Source organism: Dendroctonus ponderosae, unplaced genomic scaffold, assembly GCF_020466585.1.
Source record: "Dendroctonus ponderosae isolate FM_Combo_2020 unplaced genomic scaffold, Dpon_F_20191213v2 Dpon_F_20191213_136, whole genome shotgun sequence".
NCBI lineage: Eukaryota > Metazoa > Arthropoda > Insecta > Coleoptera > Curculionidae > Dendroctonus > Dendroctonus ponderosae.
Genome location: NW_026017488.1, coordinates 13271 through 36380, shown reverse-complemented (window position 1 = coordinate 36380; position 23110 = coordinate 13271). Strand labels below are relative to the sequence as shown.

Sequence of the window (23110 nt, the reverse complement as noted above, 5' to 3'; positions counted from 1 at the left end):
GTAATTTGGTTAATTGTAAAGAATGAAGAACTTTTACTTCACAATTTCCGAATTTGAAAATTGTCGATTGGAGTTCTTCTCATTTTATTGCTGAAATATGATTCTTCTTGAAAAAGTAAGCTGCTGGGTTTATTTTGCACATTGTAATCGAACAATACAAACCACATTCYTCAAAATCATTAAAAATCGTTTGCTCTTAATTGTTGATAACACTTGATCGTCCGGAAACTCTTKTTTTTTYACGGGTATGTGTAYCATTTCCTCTTCCGAAAGCGTTTGTACAAGAAGTATTTCAAAAATTTCCTTTATGTTYGTTGTGATGCTTAACTTCTGATTTCGGTCTAGTAGGTAGTCTTCAAATTTTTACGATTTAGTCGATATAGGAAATACGATTTTCCAACTCCATARTTTCGGTCTTTCTATTACYATTCTTTTTAGTTAGTATYAACTTTTTGAGAGAGCCCAATTTCAGGAAGCTTTATCCTCATAAAGGTGCATTTAACTTTATTATCTTCAACCAGCTAATATGTTTCTATCACATCGCATTTTTTAGTGTATATTTTATTAAAGTGGTTTGGTGGTAATCTCTAATAAAAATAAATGGAGGATACTGATGATAAGATGTGTTTTATATTTATGAATTTTCAATTGTAACTATTCATACCTTGGGCTTTCCATTCTATTTTAATCTTGCTTGTTTTCACAACTATCGTCCCAAAATTAGTAAATCTGTATTGGTAGAAATACACACCTTTTTTTTTCTTTTTATTTCACACCATTTCTTAAACTTTGACAAACAAAATCTTTCTGGAGTCTAATAAACTAGTTTTTCTTTCGTTTCAAGTTAATTAGACATTTCTGAGTTTGCCGATGTTTTAAGGAAAATTAAATTCTAACTGGATTGAGTACGTGACCGTCGAAGAAGCATTAGTTTGGATAACATGAACAGAAGGACCAATTGCTTGAAAGCCTATTTCTTCAAAGAATCAAATATAGTTGCTATTTTTTTAATACTAAATGAAATAAGGAATTATACCAGGCATTATAATTTAGACGATAACAAAAAATTCCACTTTTATCAAACTAATGTACCTATCGGTACAAAGAAATAAAAATTTTATCGAAAAAACGACTAACTAATTTTATGGTAACTGGCTATTCAAACTTATAGAACAGTTAATTCAGGAAAAAGTTGCTCAATTATGTATGATCCGAAGAAGTTGAACTAAAGTGGTTTCTAGTTGTGGGTGCCCGTATAATTAAATTAGCAAGGAAAAGTAGTGATTAAGTGGAAAACAATCAAGCAGAAATATCAGTCTCGTCAGTTCTCCAAAAGTATACGTATTCACTTCTTTGACCAAACTTTAAATTTATGTTTATACCCTTAGCAATTTACCAATTTTTCCATTCGTTTCTTAATTTGTATACTTTGCCCATAATGCATTACATTAGCACATCTGGTTCACTTTACTGAAAGTTTCAAATTCTTAATTTTGCATTTGAGAACAATTTTATACAAAAAGGCCAAGTGGTTCGAGCCATTATTCAAATATCTCACAAATGTGAAAATAGTTACTTGCTGATATAACACACATTTGAATTTTTCCAGCTTGTTCGAGACAGTTCAGACACTTTTTTGGGCCGTATTCGGGTTGATCGATTTGGATAGTTTCGAGTTGAACGAAATCAGAATTTTCACCCGATTTTGGGGGATGCTGATGTTCGGCACTTATTCAGTTATCAATATCGTCGTTCTACTTAATCTTCTCATCGCCATGATGAATCATTCCTATCAACTGATTTCGGTAAGTGAAAATATTTCCAAAAATCCTTACTTGATGGTTGTAGTCGTGTCAATAAAATGTTATTAATAATTTTATTTATTCTTTGATTTTGTATTTATGACAAATTGATTTCTGCGAATACTGGGTGAAATGTGTGAGGGTTTCTTGTTTGAAAAAGTAACTGCTGATGTTTACGTCTAAAGTTGGAGAAGGTTAAAGCTGGGGCATTTTTAGGTTTGCACACTTTTAAAAATTGATAAAATTTAAAAATAATTTGGCAAAAATACAATGTTAATAAAAATAGGCCAGAGATGAGCAACCCGCAGCCCTACGTACTTTTTTGCGCGGCCCGTCAATGTTTAACGGATTTTTTTAAATATATTTACAACTATATTCTTATCCTCCCTGGGTCTCAGTCAAAGTGTGAAGTAGAAGTTTGAATATCGTTGATTTCATTACGTTTCGCTGAGACAACAGCGCCATCATCAGATTTAAAATTTACTCAAACACCAATTCACAATTAAAACATGTTGTATAAAAACGACAATTTATAAAGGGTTAAAACATTCATCAGTTGAGGGAAAAAATTTCCTGTTGGGAGAGCAAAATATTTGAAAAACTCACCTCATAATTGGTAAACATTACGTTCTTTTGGGTCTTTGCATTCTTGAAATTTTAAATTTGTTTGAAGTGAATTTTGAAGCAAACACTGTTATTACGGTTACAAAAAAAGTGAATATCCCTCGAATGGCTCAGGATAAACAAACGATTAAAGATCCCAATTAATTTGAAGACATGAGACTATAACGTCGTAGGTATACTTTTATCCTTCGACCCGAAGGAAAATTTGAACTTTGACCAAGAAGTATTCAGTAAGACAGTATTTAAACACCCCGAACAATATGTTTGTTTAAGTTTTTTTGCTTATCTTATATTTTGAATTTTGTCTAAGAACAGAGCTATAATTCGAACAATAAAAAATCGGATCACAGACTGAGAAAATATTTAGTCAAAAGTGACGGTATTTTAACGAATTTCAGCTATGCGTTAAGTTTACGAAGTAGTGTATAAATTATATTACATTATATGTGGAAATAAAAGATTATGTCGGATTTTGACCTGTATGTCGCGATACCAAAGAATATGAATAACGTAAACATGAACATTAGAGTCTATACTCAGTTTATAAGTCTCAAGATTTTCACAAAATTTCCAAGAGAATCATGACTCGTTTTGGAAGTGCCTACTGATGTTTTCTAACACTTAGTTTCTTCAATAAAAATAATAAAGTGCGACTATTGATCGAAGCCATACGATTAGTCACCTATATCTGCAAATATAGACCAACAGGTTGGTTTCTGGTTTTTTTACATTTTTCTACTGTATGTTGTATTAGAGTTACTTAGTTCATTTACGTTTCTAATATATAAGCGTAGTGTTTAAATGTATAGGAGGGGTTTTCCGTTGCTCATCCCTCATCTCAACAAGTGAAAAATAGGGCATTTAACAAAACAACTTAGATAAAAAAAAAACTAGAGCATTCTATGGTCTTGTTGTTCTGTAGGAACGAGCTGATACAGAGTGGAAATTTGCCAGAAGCAAACTTTGGATAAGCTACTTCGAAGAAGGAGGAACTGTGCCTCCACCCTTTAACATCATTCCAACCCCGAAGAGCGGTTGGTATATTATACAGTGGCTGCGAAGGAAATTTTGCGGATCCAGAGCAGCTAAAAAGGAGCATATGCGTACCATCAGGGTAAGCAATTCTATTCATACTTTTAATTATCCATATAAAGTTTTGTTGTATTGAAACCATTGTTTATTGTGTATGTCTGAAAACCTCAGTGTCTAAAACTATAGCTTTGCGAGCAAAAACCCTAAAGCAAATCTAGTAGAAAATATTTATTGAGGGTTTCAGCCGATTGCATTTTCCTTTGAAACGCCCCATTGCTTTTTCGGGTAGTATTTCGCGGAAAAAAACTGATAAATATGTAGTAAAACGGAACATTTCAACTGCTTTTAGTGGAGTACTGTTCAATTTACATTCGATTTGCTTGTTCGGCTTCTAGTCTGGAGAAATGGATCAACGCATTCATTTGGAAAAAGCGATTTTATTCAGCTTTATGTATTTTTTGGTATTACATAGTCCAAGTAATTTTTATAGTAGGTATTGATACTTGGCTCAAAAAAGTAAATTTGTTAGAAATCTGTTAAGCACCCAGTAACATATTGTACTGATGACATCCGAAGGCAAATTCGTTGAGGCACTTTGAAACGACGGAAAACTTTGCTTGGCTTTCAAAATTGCGCATTGGGAGTTCGGCTGGCACTTTCCAAGTTTTCCTTTGTGCAAACAATACCCACCGAACCTGGCCTGGAAAAACTCCAACTTTACGCACTGTTGATCCATACAAAAAGTCTTCGAGCTGAATTGTTTCGGATTATAAATCACTGTTTCGGTAATAAGCAAACTCTTCAGAACATCTCGGCCCTTGATCGAGGACAGGACATGATTGGTGGCTTCTAAAGCTGGTAAGCAAGAGTTTTGATATTGGCAACAAACGCTGCAAACTTTTTCTTCGATAGTGTGCGGAAGGCATTGGCATTGTTTTAGTCCGATTCGGCCACATTCTATGCTGTGACATTCGCTTCCAATGCAAACTCCATTAAGGCCACAAGTGCAGTTGGAGTTGGAATTCGTACATGGACAACCACGATCAAAATTTTTACAGTTCTGAAATGTATAAAAATCGCTGGCATTAACATAAAAAATCAGATTAAATGGGTGCAGGAAGAAAATGAGGTAGTTTTGAAATTGCAAAGTTTTCCTTATGCCGCCGCGCATTTGCATGAGCTTAAACACCATGCCAAAAAACTCTGGAAATTATAACTAGTCAAATAACGAAGAAGATGGAAAACATACCAAACTTAAACGGCATAAATTGGCTCGGGTTGAACCCAACTAATTCAAGAGAGTTTGCAAATTTATTGCTAATATTTTGGCCACTTAATATTCACAGAATGATATACATTAAAAAATATCATCAATATTATGGACGATTTCAACAGTATCCGGACGAATCTTTTGAGAAAAATGTATTCCAATCTAGTACTAAATACTCTTTGGAGCGGAGAAGCACAGATTTTGATTACAATATTTTAAGTGACATTAAAAATTTTTGCAATTCATAAATGAGCCCAAATTTCGAAATTCTCATTTAAAGATGAGTTTGGGTATATTCATAATATACTAGACAGAAAAAATTAAACAAATTTTATTTATATGAACATGACAAATATATTTAAATGATATAAAATATTAGCACCGGCTGAGAAGAATTATTAAAGGATGGAAGGAAGCTTAGGATCAGCCTGCCCAGAAAGAAAATCCCTTTTTCTTAATATTTTGTGACAATGTTCGGCAATGTGTGAATTAGAAGCCGCGTTCTTTCATAACTCTTTACGTTCAAGTTTTTTGCTTAAATCAAGCAACAAACTGCTTTCTTTGCTGATAATTCCATGAGAACATAAATATTTTTAACGAAATTATTTTGTTTTTTTTCTTCAATCCTAAGTTAATGGCTGTAGATGTTTTGGTGCTTTTTACTACGGTTTAGGTTGTGTTATTTCCATTGGCGTTTTTGTATCTATTACTTTAGAAAACGTTTACTCTGAAACGAATGATCGAAAATGGATAAAACGTCTGCACAATGAAACTCTTAAAATTTTGATATGAACATTTGCAACAGTACATGTTAATTTCCTTCTCTGTCTGTCCTCTACAAATTAATTATACACTTTTTCGCAATTTTTTTTAAGTTTCAAATACAATTTTTAAAATCTGGACAATTCACCTTTAACGCAGTAAAGTTTTAGATACTGGAAGCAAAAACATGTAAATGATCGCATCAATTAAAATATGTGAGTCTAACGAATGAGAAAACATAACCATATAACATAATTAATTATTAACCATAGCAAATTTATTTAAAAAATATTACCCTTAGTCAAAATTTTACATTAGTATTCAGTTTAAGTCTATTTGTTTGAAATAATATAACGCAGTTTCAAAAACTACGTTTTGTTTGCTTTCAATTATTTTTCACATGTAATTTTTATATTCGTTTTTCTCTAAAAAGTGTTTTCCTTTCCTACAGAACAAGACTTTGACAGAAACAACAAAAACTTTTGCAATGTTTTGCCAATTTCAATTACGCTTTCTCTATTAGAATTTTTTTAATGTTTTTCCAATCTTGAAAAATCTGTCCTTTTTAGCATTATTGTTAAAATTGTCGATTTTGTTGTCTTGCTTCAATCATCTTCAAGACGCCGTTTACATGATTTGCAAATTTGTTTCATCATTAGCATAAGGAGATAAGTATACTTAGTTTTCCGTTATCTTTTGTTGCCTTTTGGATTTTATCTGTGCATTGGAAATCACTTCTTTAATGCATTGAACTCAGGATTATCTTTATGAACGTTAAAAGCCTAAACAAATTTTTGGGAAAATTATCGATCGAGTATTTTTGTGTTCGAATTTGTAATTCTGTGTACCACAAACTCACCACAAAATGTTCCAAATGCGTGCTATACTTGCAGCTATTCGTACAACATTCGCCTTGCGAAGGATGGCATTGGAATCCGCGTTTTTTATTAATTTGACATGGATATTCTTTGGTTCTTCGAGGCACACAGCATGGGTCCATCTTAAGACAATCTCTGGTTAAGCCGCAGTCGCAATCTTCGCCTTGCTCGACAATACCTGAAGAAATATTATTTGAAACTTACCAAACACGCGATATTTTCTAGAAACTAATGAGAATTAATTTTTCTTGAACCCTAAATATTTGGTAAGTATAGAAATCGATCCATATTATCTTCTTCTAAAATGGTTCAAGTTCGAAGGCAGTTTGTGCAAATTGTACAATCAATGCAATTTGTTGTTAGATGAAAGTATGTAAATTTTTGTTAATTCACAAATAAAAAATGCGCTTTTATTTCCCGACACTTTTATATTTCATTTATTATTAAATCGACTAAGTTCTTAAAAGAATTACATGTTTTAATATTTCTGAAAACTTAAAAAACACAGGATTTGTTTGGATACAACTCTCAAAATATGTGGGCAGCTGAAATATATTTATTATTAGATAAAAGGGAGTAAATATTACGAATAAAAAAGAATAAATATTACACATTTTGATATGCTTCATAATTAATACCTACTGATTTCTTAACAAATATTAGGCACAATTCGCAGCTTTTGGAAAATTATATTAAAAAATCATTGAATTTCTTTACAAATCCTTCCAAGAATAATAAATTGTTATATTTTAAGTTTGGTATATTTTTAATAAAGTATTATATGTTAATAACCTACTATATTCAAATTTATTATTTTCAACAACTCGTCGTTCCCTGCTGCGTAAAAAATGGCTGCAAAGAATAAAAAATGATTCTATTGCGTAAATTAGGTTAGAAAATGCGAGCTAAATAAATAAATAATAATTGTGTATATTTTCCTGACTGTATTTTAACTCAATTCAAAAGAAATTGCTGGATTCCAGTCAATTTTATTGTTTATTATTTAAAATGTTACAAATACGTTTCGGTGTTTTTCTCCACCATCATCAGTTTGTATGTATGGTTGTTCCTACCTTCACACTTGGCAATGTGCTTGGTAGAAACAACCATACATACAAACTGATAATGGTGGAGAAAAACACCGAAACGTATTTGTAACATTTTAAATAATAAACAATAAAATTGACTGGAACCCAGCAATTTCTTTTGAAATTAATAATAATGTAATCAAAGAAAAGAGAAACAGTTTCATATTCTTGTAGACACTAATTTCAATGCCAAGGTATTTTTAGCTTTGTCTGCAGTTGAAAGCAATTCTTACGAAAATGTTAAAAGCAGAGAAACAAATTCCCGTATCTGGAAAAGCTGTCTGAATTCACTAAATATCCATCGTGTGAGGAGAACAAACGAGTTAATCTAACAGAAATAAAGCTGGAAACTGACCGTTTCCACAAAATGTCGTCTGCACTGGCTCGAAACAATCTCCTTTCATAACCAGAGTCCTTAATACTTGTCCTTTGCTGCATGGGGAAAACATCAAATGAGTTCTGTTTCCGTAATAATCAGCAAATGATTTCGGGGACATTAAATAACCGAAACATTCAGGCCTTTCGTCGTGTAGAGCACCAAAGCTGTGCCCTAAATTATACACATCAAGTTAATTTATTACTAAACATTAACATTAATTCGAAAACAACAAACATGGGACTTTCAGCTAGGAATTTGGGGTGTTTCGGTATTGATTATGTCACAGATTAATTACTGTTCAAATATTAGGGTTTGAATCTGGAAATTGTTCAAAGCATTTCCAAATTAACATGAAAATTTGAAATTTCTTTTGCCGTACTTTTTTTTGGATATTCCTATCAGAACAATTTGTGTTTTCTTATTTATTCTTTCGCGATAATTAGAGTTCGTTATTTTCAACTTAAATATGTTACCAATCATCAACAGTAAATGTCTCAGTTCAGTCCAGGTTGTCTTTTTAGTTTATTGTTAAAATAAAATAACATTACATGTTTTAATTAAAGTAAATATTTTGAAATTCTTATCGAAAAGGAAAATTCTTTTGTGCATAAGCGTAATTTATAAAATTAAAATTATTGGCAATTTGCAATATCTTAAACATCTTAGAGTTAAAGTTGAAACATACACAGCTGCAAGTGTTGTTGCCAGTTCGAAACGATAGAAATTACTTTTCTTCAGTGGATATTCACCTAATTCATGAGTGATGGTAACTTCGAAGATGACCTGATTGACTAGAGGAGTTCGGGATGTCGAAGCCGTAATTACCAAACCGTTCATGGTTCCTAAATTCGCTGTTTTCTTATCGCAAATTCCTGCTGTAGGATGCAAAGATGTGCTATCAGGAGTGTAACTTGCCCCCAAAGTGCCTTTGTCGAACTTTTGAGCGGTGAATACTATGCCTAGGCAGTGTTTTGGCAATTCTTCATACCTAAAGTTTGCTACTATAGAAAAAATTTGCAACAATCCTTAAACAATAGTTAAGAACAAGTTAAAGATTTAGAAAAATCCGAGAATGAATTGAAGAACAATTTGTATCAAAAAATATCGTATTAAAATAGCGTAAAAACCCTGATCAGGGATCTTGACCTGATCGTTTTTTGTTAGAATATTTACTCAACTATTGCTTATCAAAATGCAAGCTTTCTTAACAACCTTTACTGACTTTTACTACCCTACTACTACTTACTTCATGAATTGAGTTAAATAGTCAAACACCCTCATGGCGCCTGGTGTGTAACGTGGTAAAAAGTAAGTCGCTTCGCCAGTGGACCAGATCTCAATTTTTTTCACGTAAAATCCAATGTTATCAGGTACTCCGTCTCCATCAAAGTCTGTGGATCTGAATATCGCATTTGCTTCCTCCAAGGAGAAAAGCACTTGAGATATGGCCGCTTCTGTGTTCGATTTATGAACCAAAGTTAAAAAGGAGTTATCGATTACCACGACCAATGGACAAAGCATACTAAAAAAATTATTAAAAATATTATAATCATAAGTTTGTATTACTTGATTCGATTTTTTTTAAATAATTTTTTACGCATTTCCTCTGATTGTGTTTATAGTGGATAATAAACATATAATATTAAAGGTTACATTTCGGCAGATTTACACTTAACACCGTAACATTGTGCATATTTTAGATTTAATTTAAAAAATAACGGAGTTTGCCCTTCTGTCTACCGAAAAACAATAAAGCGTTTATTAAGGGTAGGGTGCTATCTACAAAGAAAAATCTACGAGTTTATTAAGGGTAGGGTGCTATCTACAAAAAAAAATCTACAATGTTTAAATCAGGTGTTCGCGGAGGCTTAGAAAATGCAACGTATTCCAAACTCGTACCATAGGCTCTCCACTAGGCTAAATTCTAAATTCTCTTTCTCAAGTGACTCAGCAGTTTCTAAGCTTCTACGCCTCGAATGTGAAACTGAGATGAATTTCGGCCCAAGAATGATCGGGTACACACTTTCTGAGCCCTAGAAGCTTCTACGACTCAGAAATTGTGAACAGATTAAGATTCAGCAGACTTTTTCAGCTGGGACAGTTTCCAGTACTTAATAGATTTCATATAAAGTTGGACTTTATTCGATAACATTTATACTTTTAAATTAATTATTATTTTCAGCTTCCAATTAAATGGAAAAGAGCACACTTGAATAAATAAAAAAGTGTTCAAAGGAAAATAGGAATAAAAACTGGATTCAGTTACCTAAACCGTTATATGAAGATGTATTTAATAAACAAGAAAGTAAAAATTAAGCAGAGAAAGCCCGTGTGAACACACTGAAAAACTCCAATCAAACAAGACTTACCTTTTTGCATTAAACTGTGTATATTTGCTATGAATACATTTAATATACTCAGTTCATTACAAAAAAGCAAGTCTTGTTTAAATTGGAGTGAAATACTTCTTTCTTTTTCTCCATTCTTTTTCTTCTATTTTAACATTTCTTCTAGCATTTTATTTTTAATATTTTGGGTATCATTTGAAATTTTCGTTTTGATTCGAATACAATGCGATGATGCGATATTCTCTTAAATTTGGGAACAAACATTCTGGAAAGAGAGAGCCAACTAAGTTAATTACAGAAAAATTTAACTACTTATAACCAACAAGATTCTATCTATAGAAAATATTCATGAATTGCACTTCGAACAGGTAAGAAACATGTTTATGTCTTAACCACTCTTTTAAAACTTATAGGTGGTTTGTTAAATCTGTATGAGTTTGATTTTGTAATATTTGCCTGTGTTTGTTACAATTTAGTTCGTTTGCATTTGCTTCAGTCCGACAGAAATGGAAAAAGTAAATCTGGTTTCAATAAGCAGCTTCAATTCAGTTAAAAATAAAAGGTAAAAACAGCGGTTGGTATAATTTATCTGCAGTTTTGCGTACAGTTTATATCGAAAATTATACGTAAACTAGTGAGTTTTTCGAGTTTCTAGGGCGTCATAAAAAATAATTTCTTCCTGGCATTTTGCAAGCACGACTGATAGTCAAACCACCTCTAAAGATGCAGGATACTCGTGCTTGGAAAACATCAGATTAAAAGTATTTGTCACGACGGCCTACAAGTCTGGGAAACTCACCAGTTTTCTTAACAGCGCCTCAAAAAACTTCTTCATTACTAACTTCAAGCCTCCTTCGTATTTGCAGGGACAGAAAATAAGCATTGAATATTTATATGAAATAGAGGAAATAATTTTGTTAAACAGCCCATTTACATAGTACATTTTAAATAAGATATCCAAACGAAGCAACAACAAAGGCAAAAAATATTTAATGCAATATTCAATAGCTCAGTATGTAAGCTTTAAACGAAGCATTTTAAGAGACAAATATTCGCATACATACCCATTTTGTTTCCACTTTTGGTATTTGTTTTCATAATATTGCCGGTTTACCAGTTGTTTAAATAGCAAATTGGCTGATTTGGTCTGCGCAAGAAAAATCCCGTAAGTGACTGAATCTCTTTTGAAAACCAGCGCGTTTCGCTCAGCAATGACATCATCAGTCACATTCATTCCTAATGCGGGTTTATATTCGTCGATATAATACATGGTATTGTTAAGGATTATATGGCCGTAGAAGTTTCCCTCCTTTACATAGCCGTTAACTGAACTGGTTTCTGGATAATTGCTGATATATCCTTCATATAAATTGCTAGTTTTCCACAAGTTACCACTCCAAGTAAAATTATCGGCTAATATTTCGCTGTCTCTTTGCTTTATGTGCACGGTCAAGGGTTTTCCATCATTGGACAGATTAATATCAAATAAAAATTCTGGCCTGGATGATACTAGCACATCGCGTTTTTCTCGAAAATTGTTATTTACTTCGTAAATCTGCGAACCGCTAAAATGATAGTCATGGATAGTTACGGTGTCCACTTGGAAAATTGAGTGCACCAGTGTAAAATCCAGGAAAGATGTAGAAAGTAGAATCAACATGTACTTTGGAAACTGCATGCTTGTGTAGACATGACTAAACATGAAACATGACACTGATTGATGAAAATTTAAGAAAAGCTGCAGGTAGTTTTCGTTTTGTTAATTTCACAAATTTCAAGTTTGAGTAAATTTTAATGAAAATTAATTGTAAACGACGTTAATGCTTTTTTCTTTCAGAGGAAAGTCAAACAAGCAAGCGAGAGGGATTTCAGATATCAGGTAGGATTTTTTGTTATACCTAATTTCACATAAGATTAATAATATACAATGTGTTTCATGAGGAATGGGCATTATTTGAACCACTGATTCTAGGTCCGAAAATAACCCCAGTTTGCTTTATAGTGTTGAAATTTAATTTAAAAAGTACATGATTAATTTCTTCAAAACTCATGGAGCTACTTTAACGAAATTTTCCAGACATCAATTGCTAGGAAATACGAATGTTTTGCAATAAAATAATTTTGTTCATTTTTGCCACGGGCATCCGTAACTGCACGCTTCTGAATTTACCGATAATGTTTAGAATTTCATAGACAATTTTGGAAAATAAATACTTTATACGATGGCAAACACCAACGCGAATGGCAGGCATTTTATGAATATTCAGCTGTTATTATAATTATATGGTGCAAATGAGTAACTCTCTTAATACGAGCCCGATTTGGATCATTGAAAATTTAGATCGTCTAAAGCGAGTCATTTTGTCTAAAAATCTTATTTTGCAAAATTGAAAGCCGTTGAGAAACAGTCATAGGGGTTTTAAGGTCGATAAGACGATTTTGCAAGGCAAATGTTTTCTATCAATTCTTTTGAGGGTTTAATTATCTGATTTTTCTTTTTGTCTGTAGGAAAACAGCTTTTTGTCTGTCGGAATTTTCTGCATAACTCTTAATGCCGGGTTTATTTCAAAATGTTGAAATTTGTTGAAACACGTACGATTTTCTATAAAAACTGTATCTTGGAAAATTACAATCGATTGAAAAACGTTATGATGATTTGCAGGTCGAAAAGATGAATAAAATACTTTGATTTTTTACCTCGATTAACTCGTTTTCAAAATCGAACATTGAATGGTTTATCAAAGTGTATTCTCGACACATTCCCTGTCTATAAGAAATTTTTTATTTGCAACAGTTTTGGAAGGAAACTGGCTCTAAATKTATCTCTATTTATCTACTAATTACTCTAATTTATTAAATTTTTAATCCCAAAATGTATTTTGAGGAGCAACTGAATGGTTTGCAAAGAAAATTTGMAATGCATTTTTTTAAATTATTTTGGATATTTTCGATTTTTTTTTAAATTGCAAATGTGCAAATTCTYCACTWAAGAGTTGAATTTATTAGAACCGACGGAGACACTGAAAGGTCTGGAGTTAAATCAGCTGACAGAGAAAATCGTCGAAATTATTCGAGTTGCAACAAAGAAAGTCTGCACGTTTGGAAGGCAGTGAAACCCGAAACTCATTCTCGCACAACCAGACTGGAAGAACGCAATGTGATGGATAGCGATGCACCGGAGTACCTCCAGCTAGTAACGAGAGCGATTCGTAGTGACTTAAAAGCGCACAACTCACGGATGATTCGAGAAGCCACTGAGGACAAGATGAACATGAGGGACCTTCGTTCCAGAACGGCTAGAGGAAAATCACTCATATACATGATCAGGATCGAGCGGGGCGTAGTTGTGTCAGGGAAAGGCGAAATCGTTGCGATCATCGAGAACTTCCATCGGAGACTATAAACCCAGTCAGTACCAGAACCTGACTATCTCCGCAAAATCAGAGAGAAAAGATCGTCGGTTCCGAGGAGATCCCAGAAATTGATGGGTCAGAGCTAAGAACAGCATTAAAAGAGATGAGAAATCGTAAAGCTCCCACAGAAGACCAAGTGACGAGTGAGATACCGAAGTCTGGAGGAGAAACTGAACAAGGCACAACTCATTATCTTTAACAAGTGCCTCGAAGAAGGAAGGATTCCAGAGGCATAGAGAAATGCTGAGGTCACCATCCTTTTCAAGAAGGGCGACTCTACAAACATCGAGAATTACCTCCTCTCAGTGTTATACAAGCTCCTTACCAAAATAATCACCAACAAGCTCCACTTTTACCATCCTGGAGCGCAAGCTGGATTCAGGAAGGGGTAGGTACAGAACGATAGACCACATCCAGACAGCACGCTGATCGATAAATCCACTGAACACAACATCCCACTACACCTGGCGTTGGTCGATTACCAGAGATCTTTCGATTCTGKGAAGATTTGGGCAGCTCTACATGCGATGGCCGCTTCGAGGATTCACTCAAGACACTAGAATCTCATCAGATATATATATATGTACATGCCACTCTCCACGAGGATCCCTATTAARAGAGGAGTTAGACAAGGCGAAACCTCGTCAAAACTGTTCACAMTAGSGCTACAGGACRTGTTTAAAAACCTGACATGGTAGAAAAAAGACATCAATATCGATGGGACATTCCTGACTCACCTACGTTTAGCTGACGATATKGTCCGGCTGAGCGCTGATGCCGACCAGCTTGGACCCATAATGAGAAGGCTGAAGAAAGCGTGGGAGWCAGTCGCCCTGAGGGTGACCCTCCAAAAGACTAAGATCATGAGTCAAAGTGAGATCCAGGACACACTCGACAAGCACACGCTTGAAGTTGTTGAAAAGGATGTGTACCTTGGCCACAACATTAAGATTGGCAGGAACCACCAGGCAGCAGAAATATCCAGGCGAATTGGCCAGACGTGGGCGGCTTTTGCAAAACTTGACCACATCCTCAAAAAACCGGTCATACCCATCAACCTGAAGTGGAATGATGATTTTCAGAGCCCCATATATGACTGTTCTGTTTATTCACGTAACCACCGAGCGAAAAATGAGCCTCATCGCTGCAGAAAATTCGGTTCGAAAAATCATCATCAACGGCTTGTTGTTCAATCACCCAATTTGCGTATGTTCTATGTTGCCCATGTTCTTGAGTCAGTTGGACTTTGTACGGATGCAGCTTCAAATCCAATTGAAAAATTCGCCACAATGAGCCGTAAGACAAGCCCAAATGTTGAGCACGTCGGGGAATCGACGAATTCGGGTGTTCCTCCACACTTTGAGCAAAAACAGCGATATTTTCAGCTGATCTAATGTTGCGATGATGCTCAGGCTTTACAATATCAGTAACCGATCCAGTCTCTTCAAATTTTTTCACTGTGTTCGGAATTGTTTGCTCTGTGGGTCGATTATGTCGACCGTAATCTGCTCGTAAAGCCCTAAACGTTGATACAGCAGAATCACCATTTTGTTAGTAACGTGGCAAAAACTTCTGGCCGCTGAAATTCCCTAGCATGAATCGTTTGGCAAAAATAATTTGTTCAGAGTGTGAAATTTGGCAAAAATATGCCAATTTCTAATTAAGTAGGCCAGGATCACTTGCAGCTTTTTAAGGAGCTATCCGCAAACCAATCACAGCTACCTTTAGGCATTTTGCTCCCGATTCTGTGCTATTTTAGCATTTGAATAAAGCCAAGATTATCTGCCAACACAATAAATCAAGTAATTTGAAAATTAAATGCAACAATTAAAAAATATAGTGATGTAAAAATAAAACGCACGCCACTGGCAAAATTTGGCAAAACTATTTTATTGGAAAACATGCGTCTTCCCTAGCTATTGATGCCTGGAAAATGATGTTAAAATATCTCTATGCGTTTTGAAGAAATTTATCATTTTACATATGTTTTATTAAATTTCAACACCGTGTTAAACCCTAACGAAGCATTTTTGGCCTATAGTTCATATAGCAAACTACGGTTATTTTCGGACGTAGAGTAGGTGGTTAAAATAATACCCCTTCTTCATGGAACACCTTGTCTAGAACTATTAAATTATTTGCGCGGCTCCCTTCTCATTTCTTATACATGGTAATTTAAGTACGTAAATTTTATAATGAAACTGGAGGTGTCCAAGGCTCGTATTTTTCTATTTAAATTGAAGCTAGATCTGAATAAAACAGGGCTTGTTTATATTTTTGCGATTCCATCATGCCTAATAGCGTTTGTCTTTTTTTATTATCATCATATTTGTTAAATCGTCTTTAAGTTATCAATAAATTTCCAGATTTCCAGATACTTTTATTGACTTCCTTCATTGTTCTAGGGCATTATGAGAAACTTGGTCAGACGATACGTAACAGTTGAACAACGGAAAGCTGAAAACCAAGGGGTGACTGAAGATGACGTGAATGAAATCAAGCAGGACATATCCGCATTCCGGTTCGAGCTGATCGAAATCCTGAAAAACTCTGGAATGAACACCAGTACTGCCCACAGTGGCATGGGTAGGAAAATGCTGACTTAGTCACGATTTGCTGCGTGCTAAGGGGTGATTTTTCAGGAACGGGCGGTAAGAAAAATAGGCAGAAAGAACGAAGACTGATGAAAGGCTTCAATATAGCTCCTCAACCTTCCACTACGTCGTCTTCCACACTACCGCCAGTAGCTGAGTTTATAGCTTCTCTTCAAGGTATCAGCAGTTATTCAAGTTTATCAACATTTAGAAACGTATATATAAATAATATGACCTCTCAGGACATCATCATGAAGGCCACCACGACTTCTTCGGCTCGACGCTATCAGGCATCTTCAGCTCCACCCCGCGCAGACTGACCCAGCACAGCAGCACTGTTTCTTCAAGCCAAGGAAGCATAAATGATGGCCACGGTCATCATCATCATCACCACCATCATCATCGAGGTCTGGGAAGGTAAATTTTGAGATTATGTGATTTGTGATAGTGTTCTTTATATCCAATTTTTGCTTCCAGACTGCACTTTAAGAGAACCGGTTCCCACAAGCGCAGATGGGGCACCTTGATTGAAGCAGCAAAAACTGGAAAAGTGTCCAGACTAATCGGCCGATCGCGCTCAGAAGACTCTGTATGTAATAATTGCAAGGAAAATGGACATAATCACAGCCACAGCAACAGTCCTGCTTCTGATGAAAACGGTAAACACATTTCGAGATTTTTGTGCGCATGGAACGCACAACATCAAGTTATTGAGCTTCGAATCACAAAATGTAGACTTTAACTGTAGAATAAACTGTAAATTCCAGGCTCGATCAGTGGAACAGACTCCAATCAAAGCATGGAAAATACTAGCCGAGATCAGGATCATCCAGAGCCAGAGCTGCATGGTCTGGCCCATGGCTTGGCCTTGCTGAAGAAGAAGCGCAAGAAATTTTCGGCTTCCCGAAACACTAGTCCTATTGTAGTTCCAAATAGCACCATAAGTGAAACCATTTCAAAGAAATGTATGCCTCCGAAAAATGTAAGTTATTTCGCGCAGAAATTTGTAGATACCAGTTTGTGATCAAGTGCGATTTTGAAGCGAAAGAATTGGCATGGTTGCAGTTATTTTAGGTTGATAACACATTTGCCATTGGGCTCAATATAGCTTTCGTCCTAAGCACTTCAATATATGTTTACATAATGCTTGCGTGTATAAGCATGAGAAAAACCGAACGATAAAATCCCTGAGTAAAAATGATAAAATGGTCTGTAAATTCTCAAGTACTATTGAAGCAAAGAAGTTTTTAGATTAGTAAATAACAACTCACACGATACATTTTCTCTATCAAAATTTAATAAATTGCAGATTCCTCAAGTGTTAAAGAGAGCTTCCAGTGTACCAACTCGTGTTCCAGAAGTTATTTCCCAACCAGTATCTCGTCATGAAAAAACTCAATCTCAACAGGGCTCCATCGAGATACCACCAGCCAGTAGCGGGCCAACTATAACTCCTTCAACGACTGGTAAGGACTCGAATTATAAGCAACGTCCTTTAAAATTGTTTTTAAAAAATGCAACTTATTACGAGCAGTAAGCTTACAACTTAACGTGTGCATACAGAATAATGTATTTGTTGCAATTGCCATAATTATAAATTGTGTATATTTTCCTGACTGTAATTCAACTTAATTCAAAAGAAATTCCTGGGTTCCAGTCAGTTTTATTGTTTACCATTTAAAATATTACAAAAACGTTTCGGTGTTTTTATCCGCCATCATCAGTTTGTATGTGTGGTTGTTTCTACCTTCACATTTGGTAAGCCATTGAAAAATCGTTCTTTCTTTGGCATTTCTTTTCTTTTATTCATAATTTTTCAATGGCATACCGAATGTGAAGGTAGAAACAACCATACATACAAACTGATGATGGTGGACAAAAACACCGAAACGTTTTTGTAATATTTTAAATGGTAAACAATAAAACTGAATTTCTTTTGAATTTAAAATAATTATAAACTTAGGCTGAAGCAAAATCAGCATTCTAAGTAGGGGAGAGTGGGGCACCACGAGACACCGGCCACCATGAGACTTTGCAATATTTTCTTTTACACTAAGTGTAGACATTTATTATGAGTGAATGAGTGAAGTGAATCAATGAAGTGTTGCTTCGGTGGTAAAGTTTATTCCGGTCTAAACCAGTCTCACTTTTCTCTCAATCACTCAATCAGTCTTGACTAAGATTTCGACAAAGACGCATGTGAGCGGAGACTTTTTTTTTCACGTGTATTATTCTGAGCTAATTTTTTTAGTGAAAACATAAAGTTAAAGGTAAGAAATTTAAGTTGTAGCTATAGTGTTGTAAGTGCTTTTTATTTGTATAAAGAAACTTTGTGATTTTAAATCAAATTTACCGAAAATTTGAAAAAATGTTATAACGTGTAAATCGGCTACCATAAGACACTGTCTTATGGAAAAACTTTTAAGCTTTAATAATTAATTGGGCGATTTTGTATCTTTAGATGCCCAGGGGTCGCAAAATAAAGTCCCAGAAGGGTATATTATCAGAAGAAAATATGAAAGGAGCAGTCCAAGAAGTTTTAGTGGGAGTGAGTGGAGTAAAACTGTCATTGCGAAAAGCATCTGATCGCAATGGTGTTCTTTTCAAACACTTCACAGATATGTGAGGCTACCCAAAAGCTTGTAAAAGAAAACTCTCTAATAGTAAAAGATAAAAAGCAACAAGTATCATCCCTACGGATACTCCAGAAAAAGAGAAAATTGAAATAAAATGCAAAGAAAAAGAAGAAAGAGAAAGATAGAAGTTTCCAAAAAAGAAGCAGCGAAGAGAAACGTTTTTTCAAAGGATTTTAAAAAATTAACAAAGAAGATGTCTTCCAATGACGACGGAGAAGATTCCATTTGCGAATTCACACTACGATTCTGATTGGATACCTGAACCCGATCCAACTGCGTTCGAGGAATTAGATAGACCACCCAAATAAGATGATTTTGTGTTAGTTGAGTTTAATAATTTAGAATAGGAAGGTTTTCTTCGTAGGAAAAATTATTACTTGGCGACACATCCGAAGAAGTTAAAGTTAGTTTTTTAAGGAAGTCGGGGAAATTCAGAGGGCATTTTGTAATCACTGATCAACCTGATATTGGGACTGTTGTCTTAAAAGACATAAAAATTATTTTGCCTTGTGCTTTAGGTAAAATAAAAGTATTGCATTCCTATTATAAATTTGAGCTAAATTTTAGCATTTTTAATATTCGTTAAGTGTTTTTCAAAGAGTAAAATTAGAAAATTTGTAATTTCTTTTGTTTTAATTTTGTTTAAGCCCAGTTTGAAGCTAATTAATTTAATATACAAGATTAGAATAGCAATATGTGACAATTTTGAAGTTATCGTTTTTTTATTGATTTACTTCAAAGACTTACAAAAAAATTAAACAATAAAAAATCTATAAATTCAAAGTAATTATGTGCTTTCCACCGTTGCGTACATAAATAAATGCAATTCCGACCAGCTAATCAACTTTTCTGGACGATCAAGTAAAGTGTTTGGAAAAAAAGCCACTTTAACTTTTTTAGTCTTATGGTGGCCCACTCCCCTACAATGCGTGTGGGCTGGCAGTTAAACCTGTTAGCAGGAAAAGTGTATGTATGATACTCTCGCATCTTGTACACATTGTAATGAAATTATTTACAGTTAAAATAATTAATAATAAACGATATAACCGAAGGCATTTGAGACGCATACATGAATTGTTTTGATAAGGCCATTTGCCACTTACTTTTAAGCATTTCTTGCTCTAATAAGGAAGATCTTTTAAAGCGATTATCTGAGTAGGAGCAATAGCGGCACTTTTAACCATATTCGAATGAAAATAGTGTATTTCCAAAAATTTGGTCTTTAATGGTTTCTTATTGTAAACAAATGAAGCAACGAAATGTTACGAACCATTAGAACAAAAAAACGGTTAAAAATTCGATACTTTAACTACCTTATTAACTTAAGGTGAAGTTTTTTTTTGTTTTTATTAGTTATTTCAAAAATATGAAAACATAAACTTTATTCAAGGGGGGCAGCTCTCAACACGTATGGGCCTGAAATGCCCATGGGATTTTAACTGAAACAATTTCATTTTGAATTGAACTTTATTTTTTAGTTATAGCTGTTCATTGAATACATGATCCTTAACATGATCTGATTGATGACATACTTTGTAAAGTCAGCATCAGCAAATTATTGACTGCAACTTATACGAATCTTCGTTTTTTTTAATATTTTTCGTTATAATATTTGACTGTGTATTCTTTTTGATCAATTTTCTGTGCAACTTGACTAAAACATAGTCGTTTTCATTGACTAATTGTGTAAACTTTTCATCGTCAGTTTCAATTTTTCAATTTTTTATTGGGTTTTTCATATTCCACTTGAAAATGACTTTTCTATTTTGGCAGCCTTCTCTCAGCTCCTTCTTCTATGCGATTCTTCTCAGGCGTTTCTGTAAGAACTTGAGAGATTCTGATTGATAAAATTGAAAAATCAATCATCGGTGAATGCATTTCTATCAACAGGCCACGTACCGGTCGTGGAAAACCCCGATAGAATATTTTTAATAGTGAAAGAACTGGAATAAGCCACATTTGCCAATTTGAGTAGATCATGTAGGTACAGCAAGTGATCCAATAAGGGACTGCAAGTAAAATGCACCATTAACAATTTGTATGTATTATATTATGTTTTTATATTAATTATGTCACATAATAAGATTCTCTACTTCTTCTTAAGACATAATCCTTTGTTCCAGAAGAAAGTTTCACGGCAACCATACCTACTGGTTTACCTGGGGCGAATGGTTCTTCTCGCGAACCACTCCTGTATACTTCCTCATCCAGCAATCCACCAACAGGATCCACTCAAACCCCAGACGAAGAGTGTAAGCAGACTCAACACATTTTACCGAAACTTCCTGGAGTGATTCCTTTAAGTGGCCATAATCATAACACCGGATGGCTTTAGTATGATGCTTAGTGTAGGCACATAAGTAATAAGGGTAGTTTTTTATTTATAGAATCGAATACATGTACAAGATGGCCCGAAATATCATATTGCAACTTTATTTTGCGTATAATTTTAATGAATATCATTTTGTACTCATATTTTTCGGTGAATAACACGTTTTTTTGCACGCAGAGCTCAACTAATCACATTAAATTTTATTTCGTTTTTACGCTAGAAATGTGGCTTCCCAGAAAATACCTCAATATCTCAACGACACAGCGGAAAGTTTTTACAAAATTAATTTAAGATGCAAGACAAAACTAATCCTTACAGCTAGACCATACGATGATCAACGGTTAACATTTTTAAAATACTTATCAGCTGGGTTTAGCCTGAAATTAGCGACCGCGAGATCTGCACTTGAATCACCCAGTGTACTGTGAAATTCTACTTTAATTATTCGTTTCTTTATAGTACTAAGCAAAAAAATAGTTAAAAGAATTGAATTTTTCGGGCCGATCAACGATTGATCTTCACTTAAGCCACGTTCCTTTTAAAATATATCTTGTATATTTGACTAATAAATAAACTCGAAATAATAGATTTTAAAGTATAAATCAATGGAACACACGGGCCAATGCTTTGAAAAATATCTTTTATCAGTGTATACAAATTTCCAAGATTTAATATTCCAAGATTATTTTTTTAGCGCCGTTTAGGTGTTCCATTGACAAATATACGCAACAAATCAAATTGGAAATGGAATTGCTAAAGGACCATTTATAACGAAAAAACAGCAGGGTTAAATGTTGTAATTTGTTCCATGTTAAAACTTGTTCAGTGGTGGTCCCAGAGTTTTCCATAGATTACGTATTTTAAATAATTGATAAGTAAATTAAGTAAAATAAGTACTAAACATTTTAAGGAAAGATCTTTTCGTAAAACGATTTTCAACTCCCAGGCATCAAAATTTTATCGTTGTCTTTTGCATGATTTAACTGTTTGTTTTATCTGCAGATTTTTCACTTCTCAAAACTTCAACTTAAAACTAGTCTTCAGTAATAGGGTATTTTCTTCCACGTGCAAAGGCCCTATTGTAATACTACATACATCTATTATACATGATTGCCTAAAATTAATTTCGATTTGTTGGCATATTTATAATTTATTTTAAAAGTTGATAACTTTTTGGTAATTTTATACGAGACATTATTTATAAAAAAAATCCGTAAGTCTTTTATAATAGTTTTCTACAATATCGTGCCTTTATCGGTTTTAGGTAAAGTATTTTTAAGATAACGAAAATATCCGCCATATGTACCCGATCTAGTAGAAATAATTAATGTATTTTAATCAAAACTAGTCATAAGAAGTTACTGCGGAAATAGGATATAGCAAAAAAATTAAGTTGGAAGGTGGTAATTTATTAGTTTTTGAGGAGATGATCATTGGTACTTTCTTAGTCCTTATGTCCGTGTATAATCTATATAATAGTAAAATTTATTTATGTGCTAATTAACTTGACGATCTCATAACTAAGATAAGATTTTTTAGAAACGTTCGTGGCATCAACATTGCGCTTTCCATATGTATTATGTGCAAGAAATACTTATAATTAAAATATTCAGTAAATGAGTAATAGAAAACATATGACGCGCAAATCGCTCCATAGCATATATAATAAAACAGCACCTACAAAAGTAAAATCGAAAACGCACAAATATGTAGGTAGTTTAAAACGGCCTTGAAGAATGGATCTAAAGTAACGCATTTTATCTCATTTAAAATTTAACTACAGGTGATTACTATACTATGTATTTATGTTAAGTTTCAAAAGTCATCCAAGACAACTGTTTCCAGGGATATAATTTATAAAAAGGTTTATAAAAGTAAAATTTGCTGAAAATAGTAGTTTAGTTCATTTTCCTATGCTTGCTTTAAAATAAGCGGGCAAACTAACCCAGATG

General features: G+C 33.9%; 2 protein-coding genes across 2 annotated transcripts in view; one reads left to right on the top strand and one right to left on the bottom strand.

Moving 5' to 3' along the window:
* LOC125503209 (transient receptor potential-gamma protein-like) overlaps positions 1–23051 on the top strand; it is a gene marked incomplete at its 5' end in the record, with an annotated part of 26873 nt that extends 3822 nt beyond the window's left edge. Inside the window, 10 exons of the mRNA XM_048663234.1 lie at positions 1610–1805; positions 3349–3540; positions 12021–12062; positions 16002–16182; positions 16239–16367; positions 16433–16607; positions 16668–16849; positions 16958–17172; positions 17500–17656; positions 20950–23051. Of these exons, the coding sequence (XP_048519191.1) occupies positions 1610–1805; positions 3349–3540; positions 12021–12062; positions 16002–16182; positions 16239–16367; positions 16433–16607; positions 16668–16849; positions 16958–17172; positions 17500–17656; positions 20950–21161 (1681 nt within the window). The remainder of the gene's footprint in view (positions 1–1609; positions 1806–3348; positions 3541–12020; positions 12063–16001; positions 16183–16238; positions 16368–16432; positions 16608–16667; positions 16850–16957; positions 17173–17499; positions 17657–20949) is intronic.
* LOC109536145 (disintegrin and metalloproteinase domain-containing protein 10) lies at positions 3876–11917 on the bottom strand. Its single transcript, XM_019902236.2, has 6 exons — positions 11248–11917; positions 9082–9357; positions 8585–8823; positions 7812–8006; positions 6350–6546; positions 3876–4518 (listed from the first exon to the last, which is right to left on the bottom strand). Exons 1-6 carry the CDS (start codon positions 11883–11885, stop codon positions 3967–3969), a joined length of 2097 nt encoding a protein of 698 aa, XP_019757795.2. The 5' UTR covers positions 11886–11917; the 3' UTR covers positions 3876–3966.
* Positions 23052–23110: the final 59 nt, after the last annotated feature.